Source organism: Ursus maritimus, unplaced genomic scaffold, assembly GCF_017311325.1.
Source record: "Ursus maritimus isolate PB19 unplaced genomic scaffold, ASM1731132v1 scaffold_7, whole genome shotgun sequence".
In the NCBI taxonomy this organism is placed as follows: domain Eukaryota; kingdom Metazoa; phylum Chordata; class Mammalia; order Carnivora; family Ursidae; genus Ursus; species Ursus maritimus.
In genome coordinates, this window is record NW_024426885.1 from 55551962 (window position 1) to 55573990 (window position 22029).

General features: G+C 56.4%; 2 protein-coding genes across 3 annotated transcripts in view; one reads left to right on the forward strand and one right to left on the reverse strand.

The window, feature by feature from the left end:
• The first annotated feature begins 222 nt into the window (after positions 1–222).
• TACR2 (tachykinin receptor 2) lies at positions 223–13940 on the forward strand. Its single transcript, XM_040624046.1, has 5 exons — positions 223–614; positions 4605–4799; positions 8239–8392; positions 9669–9865; positions 12787–13940. Exons 1-5 carry the CDS (start codon positions 223–225, stop codon positions 13001–13003), a joined length of 1155 nt encoding a protein of 384 aa, XP_040479980.1. The 3' UTR covers positions 13004–13940.
• Positions 13941–14664: 724 nt separating this feature from the next.
• The window catches only part of HK1 (hexokinase 1), a 63277-nt gene continuing 55912 nt past the window's right edge, over positions 14665–22029 (reverse strand). For both annotated transcript variants that reach the window (XM_040624044.1, XM_040624045.1), the window contains 4 exons: positions 20158–20341; positions 18160–18315; positions 17099–17332; positions 14665–15559 (listed from right to left, as the gene is read on the reverse strand). In XM_040624044.1, the coding sequence (XP_040479978.1) occupies positions 15415–15559; positions 17099–17332; positions 18160–18315; positions 20158–20341 (719 nt within the window). In that variant the 3' untranslated portion in view covers positions 14665–15414. The remainder of the gene's footprint in view (positions 15560–17098; positions 17333–18159; positions 18316–20157; positions 20342–22029) is intronic.

The following is a 22029-nucleotide window of genomic DNA, read 5'->3' on the forward strand; positions in this document are numbered from 1 at the left end:
GGCGAAGAGCTCTGGACCTGGCGCTCTGCTCAGCCCCCTTCATCTACACTCGAGACGGGAGTGCCCCCCCGCCGTCTCCCCTGAGGGCCTGGCTTTGCACCTGCTCCCCACCCCATACTCCCGCACCCAAGAGGATTTCTCTTCTGAAGCACATCTGGGCAGGGCACCAGGGCTCAGGAGGAGCGAGGAGTCAGGATGCTTGTCCCGGACCCAGAGGCACCCATGGGGGCCCGTGCTGTTGTGACCGACACCAACATCTCGTCCAGCCTTGAGAGCAACACCACGGGCATCACAGCCTTCTCCATGCCCGGCTGGCAGCTGACTCTGTGGGCCACCGCCTACCTGGCCCTGGTGTTGGTGGCCGTGACGGGCAATGCCACGGTCATCTGGATCATTCTGGCCCACCAAAGAATGCGCACGGTCACCAATTACTTCATTGTCAACCTGGCCCTGGCTGACCTCTGCATGGCCGCCTTCAACGCCGCCTTCAATTTCGTCTACGCCAGCCACAACATCTGGTACTTTGGCCGTGCCTTCTGCCACTTCCAGAACCTCTTCCCCATCACGGCCATGTTCGTCAGCATCTACTCCATGACCGCCATCGCCGCGGACAGGCAAGAGGGGGCCGTGGGGAAGCCGGGGGAAACTGTCTCGCTTTGTTGGGGCTCAGACCGGGCTGGTAACGTGCCTGCAGTCACGTAGCAAGTTAAGGGTAGATCTCAGGAAATTGCCTCCCAGCCGGATTGTGACCCAGAAGTATGCCTCTGGAAGACGGGAGGCGGTGGAACCAAAGCAGGCAAAGTTAAGGCTAGACGTAAGAAGAACTTGGCACTAATGGTTGTTCAAGGCTGTAGGGAGAGAACGGCTGTGTTTAGGGACCTTCTGGAATGTTCTTCTCTGAAGCTGATCTTTTTTTGGTGTCTTTCTTTTATTACAAGAAAATTGCTTAAATTCTTTTCCTATTTCTAGAAAGATGATATGGAGGGGATTTCATATTGCATGCAAGTTACCGTATAATTGTAATGGGTCCAGTTATTTTCCTGATGCTGTTCTCAGGGGGTTCAGGGATCAGTGGAGCCATTTGAAGTCCTTTTGAAGCTGGTTGGGGTAGGCGGGGCCCAGTTTGGACTCAGAAGGGGACTGTGTGACCCTGGGGGAGTCTGGTAGAGACAGACAGTAACGAAAAGGGACACAGAAAGACACCTGGTGTGTGTGGGACGTGGGATGGGCCTGGGACCCTCGGAGACACAGGCCCCTTGTCAGGATGGTTTGAGGCGGCGTGAGCCCCGCTGTCCCCCACTGTCCCCCTCCCCCCCAGTCTCTATCCCCCCCTCCCCCCTGCCAGTTGCCCAACAACACGTAGCAGCTGGCTTCTCTGCTCTGGGCTGTTTTTCTATGGAGTTTTCCTGAGTATTTCATTTGAGAAATGTATTTCTACCAATTAAAAATGAAAAGAGAAGTTCGAAAACCATTTGTCTGGGCGACGCTTCTGATTTTGTACCCGGGGCAACTGAGGCTCGAGACATGCAGGATCACCAGCAGTTCAGGGGCAGGACCAGGGGCCCAGACCCCAGACCTCTCTGCTCTCAGTAAGGGGCATGCCCCTCATCATCTGGACACAACCCCTACCCCTCCAAAAGCACCTCAGTACCCCGGATGTTTCTGCAAGTCCACCAACATTTTCTTTGCATTTATTCAACAAATATTTGAGTGTTCCCTCTGTTTCAGGCACTGAGGAATATGAGGAATATATACCAGTGGGAGAAATAGTCCTTGAGATCAGGCTTCATGGAACTTCCATTTTAAGGGGGGGGGTATATATGGACTGGAGAGGGCGGGGTGGGGGCCAGGAGACCAGGCAGGAGGCAGCTCAATAATAATCCAGGTGAGAGGATGGTGCTCAGAGACCGGGGCGGCAATAGTGAGAACTCTTCCATTCATTTCTTCATTCCAATGTTCCATGCCCACTACGTACAGATGCTGTTCTGGGCCCTGGGGAGAAAAACAGATAAAGACACCTGCCCTGGTGAGAATTTAAATAATAAACACATGAAGAAGAAGTGGTACATTGTATTTTGAGGACATGAGTGCTGTGGGAAGATATCAGGGAGGCCCGGGGGGCCCAAGGAACCAGGCTGTGTCTCAGGGTGGGGGCAGCTTGTAGGGCTAGACAGGGTGTGGGATCACCCCCCCTCTTCTGGGGAATTTAAAGGAAATAAATACACGGGAATAACCATGCTTCCGAATCCTAATCCCGGCAGCCTGCGGGCACTTCTCCAGCCTCTCGCTGCCTTTGCACACCAGCCATGGGGCCACGAATGACTGTCAGCCTGCTTCACAGAAGAGGAAAGAGAAGCTCAAGGGGCTTAGGTTGTTTGCTCAAGACTCTACTGCTGGAACGTAGCGAAGGCAGGATTCAAATTTCGATCAGTATGAATCCAAAATCCCAACCTGCCCCTCCACTAACAGGGTAAGAAGAGAAGCTCTCCTCTTTCCCACCCCACCTCCTAGAACAGCAAGGGAGCCCAAGCCCCAAGTCGACCCCTCATCGGCAGGGAGGGGGCCGCTGAGGAAAGTGGCCTCTCCTCTTGTCCCGCTGACACCCTCAGCCAGGGTCCAGGCTGCCGGGGGTGGAACTGGCCCCGGGCCCAGCCACGGTAATGGAAGGAGGTCAGTATCTTGGGGAGAGGAGGGAGGGGGCCAACAATCATCTAGTCCTTGGCCACAAACTGTGCACCGAAATCCCAGGGGTCGTGAGCTTCTGTGGGGGTGAAAGATCACAATTACAAACGGAGGCAGCACACCACGTTTTGCCGGGTTTCCAGCAGCACCTGGGATGACGTCACCAAAAGAAATCACAGATAGCCCTGCTGTGCAGAAATCTCCAAGTATCGCCAGCAGCCATCACTACTTAACCTACCGTGGGTTCCAGACGGGCTGCTAGATCTTGTTGTTTAGTGGGTTGATAAAGAAGTGTGGGTGTTGCTATGCCCCAAATCTAATATATATATGTAATTTTAACACACACACACACACACACATATATATATAATGTTATTTATTTGAGAAACAGAGAGAGAGTGAGTGGGAGGGAGAGGAAGAGAGAAGCTGAAGCAGACTCCAAGCTGAGCGCAGAGCCCCACATGGGGCTCGATCTCATGATCCTGAGATCATGACCTGAGCCAAAACCAAGAGCCGGACGCTTAACTGATTAAGTCACCCAGGCACCCTTATTTTATATTTTGATAACTGTATTTCAGTATAACTGGTTGTCTTTCTAATCTTATGTAATTTAGTCCGTAAAAACCGTATTCTGAGGAGGGCCCATGGGCTTCACTGGCTGGCCAACAGGTCCCATGACACGAAGAGAGGCCCCGATCTAGCCCCAACCCCTCCCTCTTCAGAGGCGGCAACCAAAGCCCCAGGTCACACAGCACAGCACAGTAGAGGCCGTATGGGGGCACAGGTGGGGCCCCGTGTCTTTGGTGGATGGAGCTCTTTGGATCTTTGACCTTGGATGCAGGCGGCTCCCCCAGCTCTCCCGTCCCCGGTCGGGGCCCTGACCCATGAGGCCGCAGCCCCGTCAGGCTGCAGGACATTCCCACAGAGGCTTCGGACGTCCTGGGGGCGGAGGCAAGCTCCACAGCTTGGTTCAGAGCCAGTGCTGCCTCTTCCAAGCTGATTCTTCCTCTTCTCCAAGCCTCTGTCTCCTGGGGCAGGAAATGGAGAGACCAACCCTTGCCTGAGATGCTCGGCCACCAGGCACCAGGGTGCCAAACAGCAGCCCAAATCCCCACAGGTTTTCAGAGAGAGGCGGGAGCTGAGGAGACAAGCTTGCTTCCAGAAAACTTCTTGGAAGAGGTGGCCTTTCACTTGGACTTTAATGAATCCAGAATGGAAGGAGAAATTCCAGGCAGAGGGGGAAGAAATGCCCCCACAGAGGGTCACACAGGCAGGGCTGTCTTTGACCAGAGAGAGCCAGGGAAGTCGCAGGAAGCCATGACACAGAGGGCAGGAAAGTGTGCTGGCCATGCGCAGAGGGCCTCAAAGGCCTTTAAAGGCTCTGTCTGATAATGTAACTAGAGCCATGTGTCTATTTACATTTAAATTAATTGAAATTCACAATTCAGTTCTTCAGTCCTATCAGCCACGCTTCCAGTGTTCGTAGCCACATGTGGTTAGTGGATCCTGAACAGGACAGGGCATACAGAGAGCATTTCCACCACTGCAGAAAGCCGGGGGCAGTGCTGATCTGGGCTTTGTCCGGGAGCCTGTCAGGTTGTGCGAAGGTTTCTGAGCAGAAGAGGGGCCGGCATGGGGCCAAGGGGCTCGGCTGGGCTGAGCTGCAGGCAAATGTCCTGAGTGGACTTCCAGCGTGGCCACACCAGTCTCTCGTGTCACAGGGAGGCAGTGAGGTGGGGCCGGGCCTGGGGTCTCGAGCTAGAGTGCTTGGGACTGTGGGAGGGTCGCCAGCCCAGGTGGCTCTGGGCAGGTCCCCAGCAGCGGTGGGGGGATGGGGGAATGGGGCTACAGGGTGGGGGAGAAGGGGAAGGCTTTGCTCTGGTGGGAGGGGGCCCAGCACTCACACAGCTCTCTGCTCACAGGTACGTGGCCATCGTCCACCCCTTCCAGCCACGGCTCTCGGCCCCCTGCACCAAAGCGGTGATTGCTGGCATCTGGCTGCTGGCCGTGGCGCTCGCCTTCCCCCAGTGCTTCTACTCCGCCGTCACCGTGGACGAGGGCGCCACCAAGTGCGTGGTGGTCTGGCCCGAAGACAACGGCGGCAAGATGCTCCTTTTGTAAGGCTTGGGGGTGGGGAGCGTGAGTGTGTGTGCACACGTGTGTGCAGGTGGATACGGCCGAGAATGTGTGTGCTTGTGCATATGCATGCGGCTGTGCACGTGCGTCTGTGAGGCTGTTTGGGATTATGTGAGTCCACGTGCACGCCAAGTGACACTTAGCACTTCCGGGAGTCAGGCTTTACACACACGAAGCCATTCAATTCTCCCGACACTATGGGGCACGCCTGTCTTATTATTCCCCTTTTTCAGATGAGGAAGCCGAAGCACTAGAAACTAAGTAATACGCCCAAGGTCCCACAGCTGGTAGGTGGTGACGCCAGGGCTGAAATCTGGGCAGTGCTGCCCCGGAGCCCCCCACTTCCGCGCCACCCCGCGACTCCGATAAGGACGTGCCAGGGGCGCTACTGTGCGGCCAGGCTGCACCCACGTGTGTCTCCGTGTGCGTGAGTCCGGGGGCATGTTCGTGGACGTGTGTGCGCACACAGGTGCGTGGAAATGTGTGGCCGCGTGGTTGGGGGACGGCACTGCACATGCGCAGGCCACAGAGGGTCAGGGTATTGAGGCGGAAAGAAAGGGCAGGTGACAGAGCCGAGGATGTGTTCTGGAAGCTGGCTGGTGCCCGCCTCGCGCGGAGAGGGCACCGTGGGCCGGGGGAGCAGGCAGAAGAACTCAGGCATGGGCCAGCCATTGTGTGACCCTGGGTAAGTCCTTTTCCTTTCCGGGCCTCGGGTTGCTACGTTCTGCCTTCCGGATCCCCACGCGCGGCCTGGCCGCTTAGCAGAGGGTGAAGCGCCGGCTGAGGCGTGGGAGGCGGCAGTTGGGAGGGGGTCCTGCTCTGCCTCCTGCTGGCCGGAGGACCCTGCTCCGTCGCTTTGGCTCCTCTCTCAGCTGGGGATTAGAGCACTTGCTGGGGGGTTGCTGGGAGCCAGCGTGAGACACGTCTGTGAGCCGGTAGCGCCGCGCCTGGCCCGGAACGGGCACCCAGTGTGTGGTAGGTTAAGTAGGGGACAAACGAGAGCCAACCTGGAGGTGGCCGATCTGGTCCAACAGAGGCCCAGGGGCGGGAGGCTGGAGGCTGTGCCCGCTCCGCGCGCAGGGCTGCCAGGTCTCCACGGCAACACAGCCCCGCCTCCTTGAACAGCCCTCCCCCAACGTCCACCCCCACCCCCCACCCCCCACCCCCGTCTCCGTCTGCCGCGAGCACCGGCCGAAGAGGGCCTCCCTGTGTGGCCTTCAGTGCTTGGGAAGAAGCCTGAGAAGCCTGTTCCTGGGGGCTGATGAGGTTTGAGGGCGGGCTCTGCCTGCGGTGTCTGCCCTCCCTCTGTACCCACGCTGCTCCGAGGTCTGGCTGCTCCAAGGCCAGCGTCCATGTAGGGAAGGCTCGGGGAGGGGTGGAGAGCACGGTATTTTGGGACTGACCACTGGGCGGCAGTGTTTCTCCACCTTAATACCGGCGTTTCTCCCTGGGAGGGGGACCAGTGATAATTCTGGGGACCCTGCGCCGGCTCCGTGGGGATGGTGAGTTCCAACCCTGATTCAGGCACCAAGGAAAAACAGGAGGGCACACGTGAGGTAGGAAGGGGATGCTTTGGTGTTACCTAGAATTCTGTGAGGATTTGGGGAAAGCCTGGTTTTCTGTGTGCAAATGTGTCATTTGTTCTCGGTGGAGGGACTTCTGAGCTTTAGATTGGGGGCTGCAGCCTCACAGGCTCCCATCCTGGGTGTGTAGGCGTCTGATGAAATTACAGATGCGCTGTCCAGGAAAATGCACATAGACCCCCCAAAATCAAAATACAAAAAAAGCCCAGGCTCTGAGAGGAGGCAGTCCTGATTTTTGGTGGACCCAGAAGGTGATCTCCAGGGCTCCCTGGTGCTCCCTTCAGCGTAGGAACCTAGCCCAGAGTGAATTCCTATCCCACGGAAAGAATGAGGCAACATCAAGATGTTCACTCGTACTTGGGAAGGATCTTAGGGATTACCTCCTCGTTTTACAAATGGGGAAACAGACCAGCGAGAGGTCAGACTTGGCTGAGGTCACACTTTGAAATGAGAGCCTGAACAAGAACTCAGTTCTGACCTCACAGAGCTGGCCTTCACTAGAAGGGAAATCGTTTGAGTGTTGATTAAATCTCCAGAGCTGTTTCATATGTCACACACTTTCTGCACCTCTCTGAGCCTCAGTTTTCCCCTCCAGACACCGAGACAGGTGGCCCTGCTGATCCTCAAGGTCTGTCTAGCTCAGACACTCTGTGACCTTACAATGAAGGGAAAGTGAGAGGGGCCTGGCATTCGCTGCTCCTCCCTGCCCTCACCTGCTCCACAGTAGGACTAGAAGAGGATCTGGGTGTCTAGGACCACCCCTTCCCCCAAACCTTTTGTAATTAGCATACCTGCCCAAAGAGCAAGCAAGCTGAATTCTAAACACAGCTTTAGGGAAGACATTTGCTGGAGCCACCTGTCCCCCTCCCTCTGGGTGGCAGCACCTCTTGAGAAGGAGCCCAGCAAGGCTGGCACACAGGTCATGGGGGTGGGGGCTTTGGGTACACTTCAGCGCTCCTAGAAAAAGGTCACGTGACAGGGACACGGGTCTCAGGCCCATTCACAAGGTGCTCCGACCTGGGCCCTGTCGGAGAGGAGCCGCAGCATAGCTCAGAAACCAGAAGGGGCAGCGCGTATCTCCTTTACACCATCTTTCCAAAAGGAAAAGAAACTGCTCCACGCCATCCAGAGTGTCGTGCACAGGCTTAGATGAGTAACCGGCAGCGTATTCTGGGCCGCTTGCTCGAAGGTGGTTAAAGAGAAAGCCTGCTGACATCAGCCGTGTTCCCAACCGAATGCTGACGGCCAGGAAGACATGACCAATATCCTGAACAGTGCGGCACTGTTGCCACGGGCCTGCTCCCTCCTAAGGATGTCGGGGCAGGATGCAGCCGTGTCAACTCCAGAAAATCTATGTCTGCACACAGACACAGCTACAGATTATATATCGAATCTATCTAAGGCACGTGTACACAGACACACCACATAAACACAGGACTCGGAAGAAAATATTCCAGTTATTGTTGGTGAGAATGGAATAAGTAATTTTACTTCCTCCTTTGTGTTTAATGGCATTTTAAATGTTGAACAAATGTATTATTCGGTTAACTTTTTCATTCCTATTTCCTTTTTTGGTAGTATTTGTCTATCTCCTGGAGGAACGCAGAGATAAAGCGATGTCCCTTTTGCAGCAGGGGAAGCCCTCTTTGGGCATATATGCTAGCCAATGTTGTCCCTCCTTTTTCTTCTTTAAGTTAAGTCAAGGCCTTGGGAGGTGGCCCGGGTGGTCGGCCGGAGTTGGATCAGGGGCGCGCGCAGGGTCGGGGGACTGAGCGCTGGCGGATGCGGAAGTCGCTCCCAGGCCGTCCCGTGCCCAGGCCCTTGGCTCTCCCTCCAGGTACCACCTCGTGGTGATCGCCCTCATCTACGTGCTGCCTCTCGTGGTCATGCTCCTCGCCTACACTGTCATCGGCCTCACGCTCTGGAGACGCGAGGTTCCCAGGCACCAGATGCACGGCGCCAGCCTGCGCCACCTGCGGGCCAAGAGGAAGGTGGGCGCCGGGAGCCGGCGCGGCGGGGGCGGGGCTCGGCGGGGGCGGGGCGCTTCGGGCCCCGCCTCGGGGCGCCGCCCTTCCGGGCTCGAAGCCCGCGGTAGGGGACAGGATTCACCCTAATTTGCCCTTGTCCCAAGTCCCTGGCCAGAGTCTGAGTTCATTCTTCCCAGGAAGACAGACTTGCCTTTGGCCTTTGACCTTTGGCCAAATGCGAAGTTAAAGGAACTTCCCCAGAGTGTTACAAGAATCAGAGAATCCTAAAACTCCACAGAATTTCAGATACCCCCAAGAATCTTAGAATGATTGATTCTCAAAATCTTGGACTCTTTGAGTAATTGGAGTGTTGAATTTAAGAAGTCCTGCAGAACCACGGGAGGCTCCCGTATAGAATCTTAAGAGAATTCTCAAATGCTGGAGCAGCAGACCTCCCATCCGGGGTCAGGGAGACTGGACTGGAGTCCAGCTGCGGCCAGTCTGCCTTCAGTGTCCCTCCCAAGTGCCAGTGTCCCCCCTCCTCGCTGCCATTCAGGGGCCCCCAAGGGTCCTGAAACAGAATTCTATGATTTGGACCTCCTCCACTCTCCCCTACTCAAAGCTTATCTTCACCGGCCCCCTTCCTGGTAGGTGTCCAGGGGAGGTGATGGTTAATCCCACCAAGTATCAGGTCACCGTCTTGGCTTCATGTCTGCTACTGGACGTTTTTCATAGGGCAATTCAGGGAGGTAGTTGGATATGGGACACTGTCTGAGTGTCCCTCCTCAGGAAGAGCTTGCCCTCCATTCCTCATGGGCTACAGGGCGGTGCTCAGGAGGGCCTGCAGAGACCAGGCTTGAGGGGGGAAAGGTCAGGGAGCTGGCTCTTGGGCAGAGACTGGGATGCCCGACGAGAGTCTCACTACCTACGGAGAGAAGGGCTATGGCAGACACAGATCCCAGGGAGAGGGGCGCCTGGGAACCCCTAGCTGGCATAGGGGAACCCCCAAGGATAGGGTTAGGAGCTCACCCCCTCTCCAGGGAGGGGAGCTGCTCTGAGGGAAGGGATCCGGGACACCTGCCAGATGAGGTGGCCACCGAGCTGGGCTTCAAGGAGTGAGGACTTGGAAGAAAGAACAGCAGTGTGGGCAGAGAGGCGGGGCCCAGGAGTCAAGGCTGCGTATGCTCCAGGGGACTGAGGGCTACCCAGGCTGCCATGAGGGGCACCCTGCCGCCACCCTTGGAGGATTGGGGTGTGGTGCTTCCAGGCTGAGGTGTGACCTGCGCCTCTCCCGGCCCAGTTCGTGAAGACCATGGTGCTGGTGGTGGTGACATTTGCCATCTGCTGGCTGCCCTACCACTTCTACTTCATCCTGGGCAGCTTCCAGGAGGACATCTACTACCACAAGTTCATCCAGCAGGTGTACCTGGCGCTCTTCTGGCTGGCCATGAGCTCCACCATGTACAACCCCATCATCTACTGCTGCCTCAACCACAGGTGAGCCCTCATCCCAGCCCCTCTCCTCGGCCCTCAGGGACCCACGGCCTGGCCCCAGCTGGGCTCCCCCGCACAGTCTGCGCCTGTGCTCCCCAGCCCCGCACGGGTTGGCCGTCCCCACGCTGAGCCCACAGCACAATCCTCACTCTGGTCTGGGCCTGGCTTGAGCCCCTCGTCCTCCCCAAAGCCTGTGCTGTTGCCCAGGCCACAGTTCTCACGTCCATCTGCTCCTGCTCTCTCTTCAGGGGCTACATCTAGGACCAGGAGAAGAGAGGAGAGAGGGATAGAAGATGGAGGGAGGAGGAAGGTCAGAGAGAGGCCGAAGGGCAGACAGAGAGGGAGAAAGGAAGAAGGTGGGTAAAGGAGGGCGGGACTTCCTGTCCTGCCATTATGAGAGCTTCCTGCGATGAGACGTTTGCTTGAGCCAGGTGAACAGCGCCAACCCCAGCAGTATGAAGCTCCCTAGGGAGATCAGAGGGCATTTCCTGCTGCCAGGGGGATTTCTGGGGCGGCTGAGGAGTGACCTTGGCAGAGACCGCCAGGGAGGAAGGAACCAAGCTCTCACTCCTCCCTCAGACACACCTGGTTGTCCCTGCCCGGTAATTCCGGAGCATTGGAATCCCCCAGGAGGTTGGCTTTTGCTCTGGGGCACCTGGAGAGGTGGAAGGTGGTGACCCAGGCAAGAGCCCAGCACCCGGGGGTCCTGCTCACAGAGCAGGCAGTTTGGCCTCAGAAAACCCTGAAGGGGGGTCAGGTAAGAGGAGATGAGAAGTGGACACCGAGTGCTGGTCTCTGTAAGACAGCGTGATGAGGGTAAAGTTGGCCGTGGGCCTCCGTGTTCATGCCTTTCATCAGCCGCGTGTCCACGTGTTCAGGCCACTCATGATGCCACTAGGGTCTTCGTTGCTCAGATATCCCAGCCACCTGGGGCAGGCCAAAAGGAAGTGAGAGAATTGTGATTTTTTTTTTTTAATTGTTTAACGGGTGCCAGAACCCTCCATTGTCTCCTGAGAGGTAAGAAGTAGATGAATAGGAGGAAGGGAGGTGTTATCCCCATTTTACAGATGAGGAAACTGAGCCCCAGAAAGGAAGACTCAAACTCACACAGCAAGCGGTGGAGCCAGGATTCCACGATCTCCAAGGTCTGTAACCTTGACCCCACATCACACCTTTCTCTTGATGCAGCTTCTAGAAGTTGGACCCAGGAACCATCACATCAGAGACAGGGCCCCAGCACTCCCGGTCTGTGCATTGGTCATGCTCCCGCTACCCAACGACACAGTCCCTGAGAGTCTGAGCAAGTCCTCAGGCTCTACATTTCTGAAATAACTTCAGAATCTCCAGTAGTTGGTGACTCTGGCTCTAACGCTGGTCTGACGCTCCTGGAAGGAGGCTTCACTCACTCAGAACAGCCACTCCCAAGTGGCTCCCTGTGCCCAGCACTGTTCCAAGCACCTAGGATACCCCAGCGACCAAAAGCAATTTCTTTCCTCGGGGAGCTGACATTCTAGGGAGGAGACCAACAATAAGCAAGTGTCAGGAGTGGATGAATCACAGTGTATTAGGTGGTAAGGTCTACGGAAGAAAGGAAAACCAGAGCCGGGGCTGGAAGGACAGGAAGTGCTGGGGGTGGGGGGAGTGGACAGTGGGGGAGCAATTTTACAGGATGGCCAGGGTTGGCCTTATTGAGGATTCTTTTGAGCAAAGATGATTGAAAGGGCCCTGCGGCTGTGTGGGGAAAGACTCCACGCAGAGGGAACAGCCGAGGCAAGGGTCCTGAGGTCAAGGTAAGGCCTTGGGCCGGTACTCGGACACCAGGAGTCCAGCGGAGCTGAGTTAGGAGACGCATACTCTGACTTCCCTTTTAAGACAATCTGTCTGCGGTGCGTTGGCACTGGACCACAGCGGTGGGGCGAGCAGGGAAGCAGGGGCATGGGGAGGCTGTTGCAGGGATGACGGTGAGAGGTGGAGAGGGGTTCAGACTGGGGTGAGAGGTGGTCAGAGTCGAACTATTCCTAAGGTGGAGCCAACAGAACCTGATGGAGGGGAGGTGGCATGTGTGAGAAGTTGAGAATGACTCGCAGGTTCTAGGCCTGAGCAGCTGGAAGGACGGAGTTGCCAGTTGTTAGGAACCGAGATGGGGATGGCTGGGTGGGGGGGACAGACTGCGGCGGGGGGCATGCTGAATGTGAGCGGAAGGGGCAGAGGCCACGAAGTTCCCACAAGAGAGGCATTTGCTGGGCCGCACCATGGAGTCTTGTAGAGCTGCAAGGTGAGGACCCAAAGTCAGGCCTGCTCTTCTGGAATATGGACCCCTGCGACTCCTGGGAACAGACGAGCGGCTGTCGCCCAGGGTCCCCTTGATCTCTGCTCCTGACAAGCCAGTGTTTTTCTCGCAGCCCATTTCCTCCACTGCCACCTGCTTCCCCTTCTAATTTACCTTTAGTCCGGCCAAGGGGAGAGCTAATTTTTAAGCAAATAGACCAAAATGTAGTAGTTCCTGTGCATGATTTCTTTCAAAGCAGCCCCCTTGGGAGAGCATCCTTACTCTGCCCTACACTGCCAAAGCCCAAACTTCTTAAGACTCCTCTAGAATACTCCTTTAGAAGCCAGTTAACAAGCCAAACAAGAAAATCTGTTATTTAAGTTGTATTTGGTTTCTTTCTGTCTGTAATAACAAGTGGTCTAATTAGGCTTAATCACCCACTTCAATCACTAGATTTAGCTCCAGATTCCTTCTGGGTGTTTCCAAAACTCAAATCCACTCAGGAACAATGAACAATGACAGACAGGGGTGAGAGGATGACTTTCCTTTGGAGGGAAACTGGCTCCTAGCGGCGGGGTGGGGGTGGGGGCTGCCATGGGCAGTTCCCAGAATGTCCCCCTCACCCCTCTGCTCAAGGTGACCCTCCATCTCCTAGGTTTCGCTCTGGATTCCGGCTTGCTTTCCGTTGCTGTCCGTGGGTCACGCCGACAGAAGAGGATAAGATTGAGCTGACCTATACTCCATCCCTTTCTGTGAGGGTCAACAGGTGTCACACTAAAGAGACTTTTTTCATGGCTGGGGATACGGCCCCCTCTCACGCTACCAATGGGCAGGCCAGGGGTGCCCAGGATGGGGTACCTACTGAACCCTGAAGCCTCGTGCCTGGCATCCTTGAAGAAGTAGCCAGTTGAGGGTCCAGGTCTGAAAGTTTGACCTGTGCCGCAGCCTTTGGCACATCCATGGAAAAACAGCCTGGGGCCAGGAGCTCTGCAGGTGCAGGATGCTAACTCTAAGAGGGCCCCGCCACCCCTCTGACAGGGCTTCACAGCAGCCAGTGAGTCCAAGAAGACAGTGTGCGCTAACACGTATCCAATCCAGGAGCTGCAAGCTCAGATGCCTTCCCGGGACATACGGCTTAATGACTGACTCCCAGCGCTGGGGTCACAGGGAGCAGTGGGAACTGCAGGGTGCATGCATCCAAAGCAGACAGCAGCTGACCAGCTCTGGACAAATGTCATGAGGTAATGGGCGCCCACCGTTGCCAGACCTTCCAGATCTTTCAAGACACACCAGAAATCCAAATTTGTGAGATTTCCGGACTTGTTATTTTGGCTCCCATTTTTATAAACATTGGTTAAACCAAACAGAACACACCAGCGGACAGCACCCAGCCATGGTACTGATTTATTACCAGGCTAAAGACACAGGGAGAGAGCTGCTTATTTTGCAAAGCCCTGCACCTGTGAGTCGACCTGGTGCTTCTCCGCTTTGGCATCTGAGCTCAGACCCAGCTCAAGGTAGATGGTGGTGGGTAAGAGTCAACAGGAGCCTCAGCTGTGTTGCCTCGGACAAGTCACTCTGACCATCCGCCTCTTCTTCTCCCAGTGGCAAAACTGCCTCACAGGGATGCTGCGAGGAAGACCGAAGTGAGGCCTAGGAACGAGCATGAAGTGCTGAATAACCAGCGGGCGTGATCTGTATCCCCACCAAGCCGGCCGTGTTACACGGGTGTCTCAGGGGGCGGGCAGCGGTGGTCACTCTCACTCCAGCAGCGAGAAGGTGGCGGGCAGGGAACGCCAACCATCTCGACTCCCAGAGAGCTCCAGGCCTGGCCTGGTCCACCCCAAGGATGCACCTCTCCCTGCTCGCCGCCTCCCCCTGCACGCCCCATCGCCCCTCCAGAAGAACCACGTGGCACGGTAACTGTGCAGCGGGAGAGTTTAATGCTATGTGTGTTCCCCACGGAGATGCCGGTGCCCAGTTGAGGGACTCCGGCCTTAAACCGCACAGGCTGATGGGGGAGCTGTTCCCGTGGCGGGAACAGCAGGCTCAGGGTTGAGGTGGGGTAGGGATGAAAGGGTCAGCTGAGGAGCGGTTTCCTACGGAATGGGAGAGGACGACCTGCTCCATCCGTGTTAGAGCAGGGGTCTACGCCCTCTGTTCCCTTGGAGTTGGCGGACGGTGATGAAGTGTCTACTTGGGGACGGTGGTGGGGACAGCCAATGCGGCGCTGTCTTCTCATTAAACCCAAACAGCCCCTGGGAGCCCAGAGGCCTTCCACCGCTTTACCTTCTTAGAGGTGCTGGTGGGGGGGACCCCGCGGCTCCAGCAGGGAACCGGCCGGCCGGGAGCTGGAAAACAAGGCAAGAGGCTAGTTCGGTGACACTCTGCAGAGAACAGAGAAGTTATGGTACTAAACAAGGGCGGGGGCTTCGTTTCAAACTCTCCCCCCAACCCAGACTCCCCAGGGCTTGGTGTTCACCACATCCCCACATGCCCCCCCCCCTCCAGCCAGCAGGCATCACTCGGGGCATTTGAATTGGTACAAAGTTTACTAGGTCATACAACATGGCTCACAAAAGCAATGGGGAATTCCACTGAGGGTACTGTTTGTTGGTTTCGTTCCTTTTACCCAAATGGAGACAAGACACTTTCCCGCAGAACTGCCCACCTCCCCCCACCCCCAAGACAGACAGAAGGCAAGACTGTCACAACGTGGCTCGGACCAGTTCCACGGACACACGATTCAGTGGCATGGACACGTCTCGGTGGGAACCTCGGGACGCCAGACAGCAGTGGGGGCTGGGATGGGAGGAAGCCGCTAAGATGCCCCTGGGAGGAGGAGTCCCGGCAGTGTCTGCTGGTGATAATACATTTCACACGGGGGCTGTGTCCCCAAGGACGGGCTGCGGAGGCCCATAAGGCCTGTCAGATGGCGTGACTTTTCATCTTGGGCCAATAAATAATCTGTCGGACGAATGCAGAAACTGGAAATGGGCACCACTAAACTTCACACGTGGGGAGCAGACGACCAGGTTGAAATCGGACCATGCAGAGTGGCAGGGCAGGTGAGGAGGGGCCGGAGTGGGGAGGGATTATCGACAGCACACGCTCTATTTTGTACCCTACGTTATGCGCCATTAGTTGGCTTGCGTCCCCTCCCCGCTGTGGCGGTGGCGGGCTCTGGCCCCGGTGGCTCCCGGCCCAGCTCGCTGGGAGGGACGGGGGTGGCCGCCCTTAGAGAGACGTGCCGGAGGGGCAGCAGGCCGGGGGGCCGGTACCCTTAGCTGCTCGTCTCTTCCCGGAGCCGGACGCCCACCGCCGTGATGAGGGCGGCCCCCTTGCCGCTACCGTCTTCGGACAGGAGGAAGGACACGTTACATTTTGGTGACAGTTCCTTCACGGTTTGGTACATGATTCTGGAGAAGCTGAGAAAGACAACACACAGAGGGGGAGGGTAAGTGGAGAAGAAGAGAAGAGACGCCGGGCCCACGCAAGGACACCTCAGGACCCTGATGACAGGGGACAGCCAAGATGGGACGGGCTGCTTGAGAAGGGTTGGGGGGACACCAGATCTGCTGCCGATCCTACAGCCCCAGTTTTCGGCAGGGAGGAAGAGCTGAGAATCCAAATAGAAGAGACTGGACGGTTTATCAGGATCGGGTCAGGAATAACGCACTCAGACACACCCATTCCCGAGCCCGAGGCGTCTGGGGGACCGGATACCAAGAAGGGTGCTAGGGCCTGGGTGTGGCCCAGCACCAGGTCAGTTCAGCTGCGGCCCCCTGAGATCCCCAGCCCGTCACCGTCCATGGCCAACACCTGGCCTCCAAAGCCAAGAGCAGCAGGCCCCTGGGGAGAGAGAATCCCTCAGTGACCGGTGACTCTAGGTTCCCACGCTGTGTGCTGGCAGTGAGACAGGGCCAGGCTGCAGCAGCTCAGGGCAGCGGAGCTCTCAGAGGGGACACTGACGTCAGAGCCCTGCGAGAGCCTGGCCCACACCTTCTATCCCAACTCCCCGTCCTGCCCGCGGCCGTCAGCCCGTGAGGAAGAGGACACTTGGCCGCTGAGCACCTGGGCACAGCTTCCAAATGCCGGTGCAGGGATTGGATCCAAGTGTGTATGGCTCCAAAACCTAGCTCCCAGCCACGCCAGCGTGCTGCCCCAGGTGACAAAGAGGACAGCTATGAAGGCGGAGAGACAGGAGCAGGGCAGCTGGCTCCCTCCCCAGCCATGGCCGTGAGGTAAGCAGCTGATGCCTACGCTGATTTGGGTGAGGCGGCTTTTCAGGAGAGTGACATTATGGCCCAGTTTACCAGGGATGGTCCCAGTGTTAATTATCAGCGGCACTCTCTTCACTGGCAAAAGCACCCCAGCTTAGACAGTAAATAATAGGGTCACTCTATTCATAAGAGCCAAGCTTTGGGATATGTGGTCAATGAAAGGGCAGGTGGGGCCAAATATCCTCCTTAAGCACAGAGTGTCAGACCCTTGCCCATAAGGAGGCCACTCCCCACCCCTCTTCCTGCCTTGCGAGCCTCTTGAGAAACTGATTTAGCAGGTGAACAAGACAACGCATCCTCCTCCCTCCGTCCTTCACTCCCTCTCCCCACTCACCAAACACAGCCTCCCGGCCAGGCTGCAGCTACCCAGGCGGATGGGTAAGGGCACACCCACCCTTCCCTCAGACTCTGCCTGACCTAAGGGGGGCTCAGGAGGACTGGGGAGAGGGCCATCGATGCCACTGGTGTGAGCTGAACCAAGTGAAGCCACTCCTCTCCAAGGATCTCAGTTAAACTTCAGAGCAGCTCATCAGCTGCTCCCAGACAAGGCCCAGTCCCTGAACGCGCAGCTGTGTCCTGGTGAGGAATTCTCCTGGTGCGACTCACAGCCTGGTGTCCCATAACCCATCAAGGGACCTCAACAGCCCAGGACGCCCTGCCCATCCAAGCGGAAGCCCCACTCACTGCGGATGAAGCTTGTAGAGTGTTCCGTCCACCCCCACAGTCACGTTGAGGTGGTCCAGCCCTCTGTTCTCTCGGATCTTATCCACCACGGCAGCCATGCCCGCACCACACAGCTGCGCGGCCCTCTTGGACACCACCCCGCACACAGTCTTGACCAGGATACTGTCGTCACAGGTGCTGTTCAGGCCCAGCTGCTGGAGGATGGCCCGGACCTGGAGCAGCGCTAATCGGTCACTGCGGTGGACAAAAGCCAGAAGGCGGGATGAAGTGGGGCCCCGCAGAGCAGCCTGGGAGCTGATGCCAGGCGACCAGCCCCAAACCACCGTATTTACCATGAGTAGGATTGTGGGGGCTTCCTTCTGCCAAAACAATGTTTATTAGTTTATTTTTATTAATTTATCTATTTTTTAAGATGTTATTTTTTTTAAGTAACCTCTACACCCAGCACGGGGCTCGAACTCACAACCCTGAGATCAGGAGCTGCATGCTCTACCGACCAAGCCGGCCAGGCGCCCAGCTTTTACCACCATCCTAAAAACAAGGCCGTTTTTGCTTCTGCAGAGCACCCTGCACCTCCTCTCGCAGCTCACCAGGGACGACGGCAAAGGCAGGGAGGAAGCGATCAATGCGCACGAGGAAACGGGATGGAGACAAAGCAACTTGCCGTGGGGCGCACTTCCTGGGAGACCACGCGGCCCGATCCCAGGCTGCCTTTCAGATGAGCACGGGCGGGACTAGACCTACGGCTCTTGGCCCTACGGGACTCGGCGCCCTTCCACACAAGTATCTGTGATGCACCTTTATCCTGAAATGGAGTCCTTACCACCTATACACCTGACTCCCAACAAACACATGAGGCTCCGACGTAAAGAATGAAGGAAAATCATTTACAATAAAATTCTGACTCCAGTTTGTAGCTGCTCAGGGCCCACACTCCAGAGGGGGAACCCTCACAAATGACAAATGTCCAGGGGGGTGCGTCCAGGCCCATCACGACCCCCCCGCCCCCCGCCAACCACACGGACCTCTCGCCGACCTGCGGGGCGCCCCTCATCACTCACCTCTCAATCTGGGAAAGGTATTTGGTCTGAAAGATGCCCCGGGTCTTCAGCGTCTCAGAGATCTGCCCTCGGAAGAGGAAGCCCTTCTTGGTGAAGTCGATCAAGATGTTGCGGACGATCTCACCCAGGTACATACCGCTAATCATCTTCTCGTACCTGCAACAGGAGCACGGGCTGGTGTCTGGGTGAAGCCTTTGGTCTCCCGGTAGCCCCGGACGTTTTCCTGCCCCTGGGGGGCATCACCAGCCTGCACACCCAGCCCTGGGCTCTTCAGCAGAGCAGAGGGAGGCCAGGAAGGGATCCTTAACCCTCCCCAGGATCAGAAGCGACATCCCCAGCACTCACATCTAACTGCTGGACCAGCTCCCTCCTGCCTTGGCCCAGCAGAACCCTACCGTGGCTCTCCGCTCAAAACTCTCTTCCAAGAGGCCTGTCCTCCTCCCACTGATCGGGTTCTACCTGCCTCTCTCAGGCTCCCATACACCCTCTGTTGCCCATCACAAGGCACACAGGCATACTGCCTCTCTTGCCCTAGCAGCAGAAGCCTGGAGAGGCTGGAACCTATGTCCCGCTCAGCTTTGAGGCCCAGGGTCTAACTCGGCCCAGCGCCAGGCTCTCAATCAAGTGCTCAGTAAATATCTGCAGAATAAGCAAACAACTGGTCTGAGTCTTAAGGGGACAAGAAGACAATGAGGGGAAGCTTCCCACTAGATTTCTGGAAGGTTCTGAAAAAGCCCAGAATATTGGTCAAGCCCCCAGCACGGCGAGGAAGCCCCCCAGGCTGGAGGGTTCAGATAGCTGCTGGGCTACTGAGGGCGACCTGTTCCTGGGTTTTCTCACTCCTGCCCTCACCACGCTCACGTCCCAGGGGCCCCAGGCTGGGAAGAGTCCACTGGACCCTCCAAAAGATTCCAGGCGCTCCACAGAAAACAAAACATGAGATTGCACTGTTATTACTGGTTCCCATCCTGTCCTCACACCGTCAAGGACACCAGCTTGGTGCGGTACCGATGGGACTCTACCCCCTCCCAGCACCTGCCGCCTCCCTGCCAACCAACGGGGTCCTTGCTCAGAGCCTCTCGCAGGGAACAGGAGCCAGACTCAAGGGATGCCCATCTTCGCTATATTCATTTTATGATTATCATCTGTTTACAATAATACTGGTTTCCCCTGTTTCTCCCCTGTTAAATTTAAGTCAAAAATAGAAGCTGACTTGGAGAAAACCATTAAGTAAATAACAGTGCAGGTGTATCTGGAAAAGGCAGAGATCTTGAGGGTGGCTGGGGAACAAAGCTTATTTGGGAGGTGCGGTCCCCCCAGTGCTTCTTGCTGCTCCTGGGGACACGGCTCAGACCAACCCACCCCGGTGACGGCAGAGGATGGCCTGAGTGCTGGGAGCCCAAGACAAGGAATCCTCTGTCTGTCTGCAGGGAGGACAGACACTGCCATCTCAGGCAGGGTGTCTGGGGCCCAGGCTGCAAACAGCCATGAGGTGGTGCAGAAGGCTGGGGGACGAGGAACAGAAGCCCTTGCTAGCCACATCTTAAGTCACCGTGTCCTCTGACAACCGCAGGTCAAGTGCGTTTTACTTCCACCAAACAAAACAAAAACCTGCTGACTGAGAGGTTTCTATTAGTCTGAGGGGGAAGAAACATAGAGCAGTGGAAAAAACAGAATGTTCCAGAATGAACACGGTCACTGAGGGAAGTGCTGTGGCCGCTGCCACCCTGTCCTCTGGGCAGACTCCTGGGCGGAAGAGGTACCTGGCCAGGACCTCAACCTGGGCCCACGTGTATGATGGCGGGAGGGCCCATCCTCCTGGTTCTCTGCTCTCCTTGAGCCAAAAGCAAAGGTCAGGAGGCCATCTGGGGGACTAGTCTCTAAGCCTCTGTCCGACTCCACTTCTACTAGAAACTTCTATTTTAACAGGCAGAACACAGCCTTCCACCCTCACCATCCTGACTCCCATACGTGTCCTCGTCCACCAGGCAGAGTTACCTTTGTTTCCCAGCGTTTAGAGAATATTCATCCACCAGTCTGTCATAGAGTGTTCTGATATCATCTAGACACCCGTTGTCCCCAAAGGCACCCCACTCCATGTTGATACACATGCGCCCGTCATTCCCCTCCAGCGTCTCGACATTCTTCATTTCCTCCATGTAGCAGGCGTTGCTGCCGGTCCCTGCAACACACGAGGCAGGCAATGAACGGCTGAGCTGCCGGGCCTGGGGTCGTGGGGAGGGCCTGAGGCCCGGGACTCCACAGAGAGGGGGTACCTTTTTGAGACGAATAAAGCAACAGCTTTGCTTTACTACTGTTGTCCAGGAAAACCTTGAAATAGAAAAGGAGTCAACTCAGAGTTAAACTACCCAGAGAGCGCCTGATTCACTTACTTTATACCAGGACGTCATTATCAAGAGCCTCGCATGTTTACCTGCCCAGGCAGGGCTCCGTTTACTTTAACAGAAGACGGTCTGACAACAAAGAGATATGTCTTCATGGCAAAAGTTTAGGCAATATTCAGATTGGAAGGATATTTCTCTTTCTCTCTACAGACATACACACACAGAGAATTACACACACACAACCTTATACACACATGCATATTCATACACTACACTGGGGCCTGTCTACCATCACACCACGGCTGTCCGCCTGTCTGTACGGATCGAACACAGTCACGCACTGTACCGGCCGGTCCATTCTCCCATGTTTCAGAATGAAGCCCACAGTCAGCTCAGGGAAAGCCAGTGTCCCGAGCACGTCGGTGGTGCCTTTCTAAAGATGATGATGCCTCGCCACTTTGATGTCACAGCCCTCTTTGCAATCCTGATGCTTCTGAGAAGAGGGACATTTCTCTGGATGTGCACACTCTGCGCACACGCATTCTGACACACGGTTCCCAGCGGCTCGGCTGTGCTTTCCGCCCCTGCACTGCCCAGGCTGCGGCCCCGCCAGGACTGGGGTGGCGCCACCAACTGTTTGCTGTCCTCGTCCCCGAGGAGCTGAGTACGGGCCCTGAGAGGAAGCGTCTAAAACTTTATAGCAGTTTCAGTCGCCACGACATCCAAGCCCGTGGCCATCGGCCCTGTCTCAGTGAGTGGCCTAGAAAACGTAAAACCAACCAACTAACCATGGCAGACTTCGCCCAGATATTTTAATCTGCACCCCCATCACCTGGGGAGCTTGTTAAGATGGAGATGCTGATTTGGGAGGTCTGGGGTGGGGCCTGAGACTCCGCATTTCTAATGCGCCGGCAGGGCCACCCTTCCGATAACCAGGCCCCAGAGCACCACCAACCCAGCCTCGGTGGGATGCAGCCCCCTTGGGGGACACAAGGCAATCCCCACTGGCCAGACCAAAAGGGCTTGGATTGTTTTCGTTCCCTTTAAAGAAACTTAAGTAGAATTCACAGATGCTTCTTACAGTGTCACTGGGTTGTTTGGGGTTTTTGTTTTCTCGGCTCCCTTTCACCCCAAAGTGTGAAACTGGGAGAAGAGGAGCCCCAAAATGGCCAGGGGTGCAGAGAAAGCCGAAACAGATAAATCATACTTCTTGCCAATGGGCATTGGGAGCAAAGAGATGGACAGATGGAGGAAGGAGAAAGTGGGTGTGAATGCAGCCAGAGCTGGAACAACCTCCACCCCACCGGCTCCCTTGTACCCAGGGCCAGGAACGGCTCATCAGGGGCCCTGAATTGGGCAGGAAGGCCAGGCCCAGCCTGGTGTGGGGAAAATTGCTGTGTCACTCTGGATTTGCATGTCACACCTAAGCCCATTCATAAGCTGAGGTGCAGGGGCTGGGTGGAGAAAGAAAGCTTTGCAAAGGGAAGGAACAAAACAGCCACCCCCACCCCCACCCCCGCCCCAG

Excerpts from the sequence above, each read along its gene's own strand:
- TACR2 (XM_040624046.1), top strand. The coding sequence starts at position 223 with ATGGGGGCCCGTGCTGTTGTGACCGACACCAACATCTCGTCCAGCCTT. Across the intron at positions 4,800-8,238 it reads GGCGGCAAGATGCTCCTTTT|GTACCACCTCGTGGTGATCG; the intron begins GTAAGGCTTGGG and ends CTCTCCCTCCAG. Across the intron at positions 8,393-9,668 it reads ACCTGCGGGCCAAGAGGAAG|TTCGTGAAGACCATGGTGCT; the intron begins GTGGGCGCCGGG and ends CTCCCGGCCCAG.